The 8,127-nt window shown below is 45.5% G+C and overlaps 1 protein-coding gene across 5 annotated transcripts in view; it reads left to right on the top strand.

The window, feature by feature from the left end:
* The window catches only part of LOC139534745 (palmitoyltransferase ZDHHC3), a 12,615-nt gene extending 4,488 nt beyond the window's left edge, over positions 1-8,127 (top strand). The window contains exons 4-10 of one of the 5 annotated variants that reach the window (XR_011666999.1): positions 743-855; positions 1,587-1,648; positions 4,457-4,577; positions 4,674-4,746; positions 4,986-5,145; positions 5,265-6,616; positions 6,767-8,127. Coding sequence is in view for 1 of the 5 variants with exons in the window: in XM_071334161.1 (XP_071190262.1) it covers positions 743-855; positions 1,587-1,648; positions 4,457-4,577; positions 4,674-4,746; positions 4,986-5,145; positions 5,265-5,356 (621 nt within the window). In the remaining 4 variants the exon portion in view is untranslated. Of the gene's footprint in view, positions 1-742; positions 856-1,586; positions 1,649-4,456; positions 4,578-4,673; positions 4,747-4,985; positions 5,146-5,264 lie in introns of all 5 variants that reach the window. The other 4 variants (XR_011666998.1, XR_011666997.1, XR_011667000.1 and 1 more) reach the window with 4 other exon arrangements.

The following is an 8,127-nucleotide window of genomic DNA, read 5'->3' as shown; positions in this document are numbered from 1 at the left end:
TCTATCTGGGTCCACCGTCATTACAACAGCTTGATCTAGGGACCCTCTGCTTCCTTCTCTATCTGGGTCCACCGTCATTACAACAGCTTGATCTAGGGACCCTCTGCTTCCTTCTCTATCTGGGTCCACCGTCATTACAACAGCTTGATCTAGGGACCCTCTGCTTCCTTCTCTATCTGGGTCCACCGTCATTACAACAGCTTGATCTAGGGACCCTCTGCTTCCTTCTCTATCTGGGTCCACCGTCATTACAACAGCTTGATCTAGGGACCCTGCTTCCTTCTCTATCTGGGTCCACCGTCATTACAACAGCTTGATCTAGGGACCCTCTGCTTCCTTCTCTATCTGGGTCCACCGTCATTACAACAGCTTGATCTAGGGACCCTCTGCTTCACAAACACACGTGACAACCGTCTTGTAGCCCGTTGCGCCGCCGAAAATCTAGCAATCCGGTGTCACGAGGGGAGAGATTTTGAAGCTGTGGAGCTTATGGTGTCGTCTATTTCACTATGATGTGTGGGGGTGTAGTATGATATTGTGTGTTCCTACAGGGTTGTGAGGGCAGAACTGTGTAGTTTGAACCGTTTAGTTGTGAAATGTTTAGTTGCCGTTTAGTTGTGAAATGTTTAGTTGCCGTTTAGTTGTGAAATGTTTAGTTGCTGTGCAGAGTCTGATACAGACAGACACACTGTAGTGTAATAAGTTGTGTGATATATTGTCGCTGTGATATTGTGTGTTGCAGGGTTGTGAGGGCTGGACTGTGTGTAGTCGTTGTGAGACCTACCGCCCCCCCAGAGCTCACCACTGCAGAGTATGTCAACGATGCATACGACGCATGGACCATCACTGTCCCTGGTTAGTAACACTCCTCCTACAACCTCTCTCTGTCCCTGGTAAACTTCCTCGTCCTCATTCCTCCTTCTTTCCTTCTTTCTCTCAGTCTGTCATTGTCCTCGGTCTCTCCTCCGTGTCTCTCCTCCCTGTCTCTCCTCCGTGTCTCTCCTCCGTGTCTCTCCTCCGTGTCTCTCCTCCGTGTCTCTCCTCCGTGTCTCTCCTCCGTGTCTCTCCTCCGTGTCTCTCCTCCGTGTCTCTCCTCCGTGTCTCTCCTCCGTGTCTCCTCCGTGTCTCTCCTCGGTCTCTCCTCCGTGTCTCTCCTCCGTGTCTCTCCTCCTTGTCTCTCCTCCTTGTCTCTCCTCCTTGTCTCTCCTCTGTGTCTCTCCTCTGTGTCTCTCCTCTGTGTCTCTCCTCCGTGTCTCTCCTCCGTGTCTCTCCTCTGTGTCTCTCCTCTGTGTCTCCTCCGTGTCTCTCCTCTGTGTCTCTCCTCGGTCTCTCCTCCGTGTCTCTCCTCTGTGTCTCTCCTCCGTGTCTCTCCTCTGTGTCTCTCCTCCGTGTCTCTCCTCCGTGTCTCTCCTCCGTGTCTCTCCTCCGTGTCTCTCCTCCGTGTCTCCTCCGTGTCTCTCCTCGGTCTCTCCTCCCTGTCTCTCCTCCCTGTCTCTCCTCCGTGTCTCTCCTCCGTGTCTCTCCTCCGTGTCTCTCCTCCGTGTCTCTCCTCCGTCGTTATAATATAGTGTGTGGTTGTGTTGTAGGATCAACAACTGTGTTGGAGAGTTGAACCAGAAGTACTTTATCCAGTTTCTCTTCTATACAGGTGAGTCCTCTTCTCTACTCTCTATTACTTACACAGGAGGTTGGTGGCACCTTCATTTGGGAGGACGGGCTTGTGGTAATGGCTGGAGTGGAATTGTATCTAATACGTCTCACACACGATGCCATTCCGTTAGCTCCGTTCCAGCCATTCTTTGTATTTTTGTATTTTATTAGGGGGTCGATCAGCTTTAATACTGCAGATAGATTGTAGCTTCCATCAATGTAATTGTCTGCGTCATTTCCAATCCCCCATATATTTTTTGGGCAAATATTTACAGTACCAGTCACAAGTTTGGACACAGCTACTCATTCCAGGGTTTTTCTTTATTTTTTATTATTTTCTACATTGTGGAATATAAGTGAAGACATCAAAACTATTAAATAACACAAATGGAATCATGTAGTAACCAAAAGGTTTTAAACAAATCTAAGTATATTTTAGATTCTTCAAAGTAGTCACCCTTTGCCTTGATGACAGCTTTGCACACTCTCGGCATTCTCTCAACCAGCTTCACCTGGAATGCTTTTCCAACATATGAATATATATTTTTTAATATATTTTTCTTTATTACTTTCTTATCCTACTTCCCCTCCCCTAATTGGAGTAAACTAGGGCACAACAATGCTTCTAATCCTTTGCCTTGATGACAGCTTTGCAGTCTCTCAACGTTGCATTGTTTAGTGATCCAATACGTAATATAGAACACTGATCATAATTAGGTCAGAGAGGATAGAAAAAGTATATAGATTCTCTATGAGGCTGTGGAGTGACTCAGATTGTTGATTTAAAAGAATCATGAATCATCATCGTACAATGACACCTTTGTTTTTAAGCCCTGGATTTCTAATGCCTCTATATTATTGTTGGATCTGATTTTAATAGATAACATTTCTATATCGATAATAAATAGATATGTCGATAGTGGACAACCTTGTTTATCTCCTCTTGACAGTTTAAAACTTTCTGAGAAGTAGCCATTATTTACTATTTTACACCTCGGGTTACTTTATATAACTTTTATAAAAGATTCTCCAAAATGTAAATGTTCCAGGCATTTATATATAAACTCCAGTCGTACTTTATCAAAACCCTTTTCAACGCCAGCTATGAATAACAGGCCTGGTTTCCCAGATGTTTCTATGATGCGACTTCGGGATGTTGGCCTTCTAGGCAGAGTTCCTCTGTCCAGTGTCTGTGTTCTTTTGCCCATCTTAATCTTTTATTTTAATTGGCCTGTCTGACAAATGGCTTTTTCTTTGCAACTCTGCCTAGAAGGCCAGCATCCCGGAGTCGCCTCTTCACTGTTAACGTTGAGACTGGTGTTTTGCTGGTACTATTTAATGAAGCTGCCAGTTGAGGACTTGTCTGTTTCTCCAACTAGATGTAACAGGGTTATATTGGTGATTCCCCTTGCCACTTTATTGTTAAGCCAATGGGTCTTTGGTTTTAGTTTTGTCTTGCCTTCACCTACTCAACATGGCATCTTATTGGCTGGTTTGCATAGCTTGCTTACGAGGGAGGATGTTTCAGTTAGAATCGTCCCAGTGAACAAGCACCAAACCAGCGGTGAGTTGTTGGTTGCAAAGCACTGTACGTCAAAAGTGATTTTTATACTCCCAAGTGATGATTTAAATGTACAATTTATATCAACCGGTTTGTAAATGTTATTCGAACATCACACATAAGATGCAGTGTTTTTTGGAGAATATTGGTTGTGCATTTTGTTGTAAAGAATTCCCGCCAGTACTAGCTAGCAACTTACTGTGTCTGGTGGGGGGGGTTCATATATTTTGTACAGTGCGTGAGTGCAGAGTTTGGATGGTGAGCCGTGCATTGCATGACGTGCAATTTTGTGCTGTTCCTACCAGGTACATTGTTAAAGATATTATATTGTAATTGTATTATTTTGGTAACTACATGCCCCAGTGAACAAGCACCAAACCAGCGTGCGTGAGTGCAGAGTTTGGATGGTGAGCCGTGCATTGCATGACGTGCAATTTTGTGCTGTTCCTACCAGAATAAATCTCCATGACTGGTGCTACACTTTGGAGTTCGTGTCGAGGATTGATTGTACACAACGCAAGAAGAGTACTGTTACATAGACACTCTAATGTACTTGTCCTCTTGCTCAGTTGTGCACCGGGGCCTCCCACTCCTCTTTCTATTCTGGTTAGAGCCAGTTTGCGCTGTTCTGTGAAGGGAGTAGTACACAGCGTTGTACGAGATCTTCAGTTTCTTGGAATAGCCTTCATTTCTCAGTACAAGAATAGACTGACGCGTTTCAGAAGAAAGGTCTTTGTTTCTGGCCATTTTGATTGAGTAAAATTGGCCCCAAAAAATGGGGAGATTTGATAAACCAATGTCAAGTCCTAGGTGATGGAGGTCAGATACACCCCCTTCCCCTGAAGCACACACTGGTCCCCCGTTGTGACCATTTCCCCAAGCATCTCTGTGCAGTCAGACCTTTCCAGCCATTATTATGAGCCGTCCTCCCCTCAATAGCCACTGATTATTTATTATTTAAAACAAAAATTTCTCTCTCTCATCCCCCTCTCTCTCTCACCCCCCCCTCTCTCTCTCACCCCCCCTCTCTCTCTCACCCCCCCCTCTCTCTCTCACCCCCCCCTCTCTCTCATCCCCCTCTCTCTCTCATCCCCCTCTCTCTCTCATCCCCCCTCTCTCTCATCCCCCCCTCTCTCTCATCCCCCCCTCTCTCTCATCCCCCCCTCTCTCTCATCCCTCTCTCTCTCTCTCTCATCCCTCTCTCTCTCTCTCATCCCTCCCTCTCTCTCATCCGTCTCTCTCCAGGTATGGCCAGTCTCTACTCCATGGCTCTGGTGGTGTCAGCCTGGGTGTGGAGAATACGGAGCGAGAGAGACGGGGAAGGAGACAAAGAAGGAGAGGAGTCTCCCAGCAAACACCTTATTGTGTGAGTGAAGGACGAGAGAGAGGATAGAGATGGAAGAGATGTACAAGTCAGATTTGTATGATGTATATTCTGTCTTTCATTGTTGCCCCTTCTCAGAGCTCACTACATCATTCTCCTGGTTGAGTCGGTGTTGTTTGGAGTGTTCGTCATGGTTATCTTCTACGACCAGGTATGGTCAAGTCTCGGTCAAATGTGTTGTTTGCGTTCAGAAAAGACCTCAGAAGACCTCTTTTAACGAGGCAGACCTGAAACTTTGGGGACATGTTTATGTTGTAACCTGATCACTTAATTCTCTCTCCATCCACCTCTCTCTCTCTCTCCGTCCACCTCTCTCTCTCCATCCACCTCTCTCTCTATCCGTCCACCTCTCTCTCTCCGTCCACCTCTCTCCGTCCACCTCTCTCTCAGTTGGTGTCCATTATAACAGATGAAACTCCTATAGAACATATGAGGAACAGATTGATGAAAGACAGAACATCGATCACCAGCAGCACCTCTGAGCCACCGACACACGTCCCACACACACGCAAGCCCAAACTAGCCCTGCTCCGAGAGGTCTTCGGGAGAGGTGTGTTGTTCAACCCTCTGGTTCTGCTCACAGTCTTTAAAGAATTCTTAATATATATAGTAACATATTTATAACTCTGTCTCTGTTCCTCTCTCTCCCCCCCCGTCCTCGTCTCTCAGGGTCGGTGTTCTGTTGGCTGTTCCCTCTACATTCCAGTCCCCCCACCATCGGTGGAATCAGCTACTCGGCTGTTCCGGATTACGATGTCTAACGTTCCCGCGACGTTCAAACAACATTCTGTGACAGCATTTTAACATTCCTTCAACGTTGTGGTTACGTTACGGTCATAATATAATTAGGGTTGTCAAATTAATTTAATTGAATTCGTGGCCATTTAGTTCATCGCAATTCATCACAATGTTTGACACACACACACACACACACACACACACACACACACACACACACACACATCCTCACACACACACATCCTCTCTCTCTCTCTCTCTGTCTCTCCCTTTCTCTGTCTCTCTCTCTCTCTCTCTCTGTCTCTCCCTTTCTCTGTCTCTCTCTCTCTCTCATCCCTCCTGCCTCTCTCTCTCTCTCTCTCTCTCTGTCTCTCTCTCTCTCATCCCTCCTGCCTCTCTCTCTCTCTCTCTCTCTCTCTCTCTCATCCCTCCTGTCTCTCTCTCTGTCTCTCTCTCTCTCATCCCTCCTGCCTCTCTCTCTCTGTCTCTCTCTCTCTCATCCCTCCTGCCTCTCTCTCTCTGTCTCTCTCTCTCTGTCTCTCTCTCTCTCATCCCTCCTGCCTCTCTCTCTCTGTCTCTCCCTCTCTCTGTCTCTCTCGCTCTCTCATCCCTCCTGTCTCTCTCTCTCTCTCTCTCTCTCCCTCTCTCATCCCTCCTGCCTCTCTCTCTCTCTCTCTCTCTCTCTCTCTCTCACACACACCATAGCCTTCTGCCTGTGCCATCCAAACTGTGCATAGCCTAGTCAGTGGTCAAGTTATCAGGTTTCTATCCCGTTAGGTAACATTGACTAGCTAGCTAAACAATGTTGTTTGTTATCAAACCAAACAATGTGTTTTAAAAACGTACGGCGACATGCACACGAATCCGCAAAAGAAAGAAAGAAAATGCATATCTCCGAAATGATTTTGTCTCGCGGTCTAAAGTAGTAGCTGTGTTACGTTTTAAAAGGTTTCGGTCAGTGTTGGAAATGGAGATACGATTAACAACATTTTTTTTACAGCGATAAACATGTCACGTTAAAAACACGTGAACTTTGACAGCCCTAAATATAGTATATAGGTTAATATCAGAGGTTACTGAAATGTTTGCAGTGAAATGTTTGGTTAACGAGCGTTCCCACAACGTTAGGGGATCATGGTAACCTTTTCAAAAAATAAGGTTCCTTCAACGTTGTGTTTGCGTTAGGGTCAGGTCACTGAACGGTTACATTGAAGTTTTTGTTACTGCAGTTTTACATGAAGGTTAGGGTTAGATGTTGAGGGAAGGTTAGATGTTGAGGGAAGGTTAGGGTTAGATGTTGATGGAAGGTTAGATGTTGAGGGAAGGTTAGGTGTTGAGGGAAGGTTAGGGTTAGATGTTGAGGGAAGGTTAGGGTTATATGTTGAGGGAAGGTTAGGTGTTGAGGGAAGGTTAGGGTTATATGTTGAGGGAAGGTTAGATGTTGAGGGAAGGTTAGGGTTAGATGTTGAGGGAAGGTTAGGTGTTGAGGGAAGGTTAGGGTTAGATGTTGAGGGAAGGTTAGGGTTAGATGTTGAGGGAAGGTTAGGTGTTGAGGGAAGGTTAGGGTTAGATGTTGAGGGAAGGTTAGGGTTAGATGTTGAGGGAAGGTTAGATGTTGAGGGAAGGTTAGATGTTGAGGGAAGGTTAGGGTTAGATGTTGAGGGAAGGTTAGGGTTAGATGTTGAGGGAAGGTTAGATGTTGAGGGAAGGTTAGGGTTAGATGTCGAGGGAAGGTTAGATGTCGAGGGAAGGTTAGATGTTGAGGGAAGGTTAGATGTTGAGGGAAGGTTAGATGTTGAGGGAAGGTTAGATGTTGAGGGAAGGTTAGATGTTGAGGGAAGGTTAGATGTTGAGGGAAGGTTAGATGTTGAGGGAAGGTTAGATGGTTAGATGTTGAGGGAAGGTTAGATGGTTAGATGTTGAGGGAAGGTTAGATGGTTAGATGTTGAGGGAAGGTTAGATGTTGAGGGAAGGTTAGATGGTTAGATGTTGAGGGAATGTTAGGGTTAGATGTTGAGGGATGGTTAGATGTTGAGGGAAGGTTAGATGGTTAGATGTTGAGGGAATGTTAGGGTTAGATGTTGAGGGAAGGTTAGATGGTTAGATGTTGAGGGAAGGTTAGATGGTTAGATGTTGAGGGAATGTTAGGGTTAGATGTTGAGGGATGGTTAGATGTTGAGGGAAGGTTAGATGGTTAGATGTTGAGGGAATGTTAGGGTTAGATGTTGAGGGAAGGTTAGATGGTTAGATGTTGAGGGAAGGTTAGATGGTTAATGTTGAGGGAAGGTTAGATGTTGAGGGAAGGTTAGATGGTTAGATGTTGAGGGAATGTTAGGGTTAGATGTTGAGGGAAGGTTTGATGGTTAGATGTTGAGGGAAGGTTAGATGGTTAGATGTTGAGGGAAGGTTAGATGGTTAGATGTTGAGGGAATGTTAGGGTTAGATGTTGAGGGAAGGTTAGATGGTTAGATGTTGAGGGAAGGTTAGATGTTGAGGGAAGGTTAGATGGTTAGATGTTGAGGGAATGTTAGGGTTAGATGTTGAGGGAAGGTTTGATGGTTAGATGTTGAGGGAAGGTTAGATGGTTAGATGTTGAGGGAAGGTTAGATGGTTAGATGTTGAGGGAAGGTTAGATGTTGAGGGAAGGTTAGATGTTGAGGGAAGGTTAGATGTTGAGGGAAGGTTAGATGTTGAGGGAAGGTTAGATGTTGAGGGAAGGTTAGATGTTGAGGGAAGGTTAGATGGTTAGATGTTGAGGGAAGGTTAGATGTTGAGGGAAGGTTAGATGTTGAGG

This window comes from Salvelinus alpinus, chromosome 11 (genome assembly GCF_045679555.1).
Source record: "Salvelinus alpinus chromosome 11, SLU_Salpinus.1, whole genome shotgun sequence".
NCBI classification, from domain to species: Eukaryota; Metazoa; Chordata; class Actinopteri; order Salmoniformes; family Salmonidae; genus Salvelinus; species Salvelinus alpinus.
This window is presented reverse-complemented; position numbering and strand designations above follow the sequence as displayed.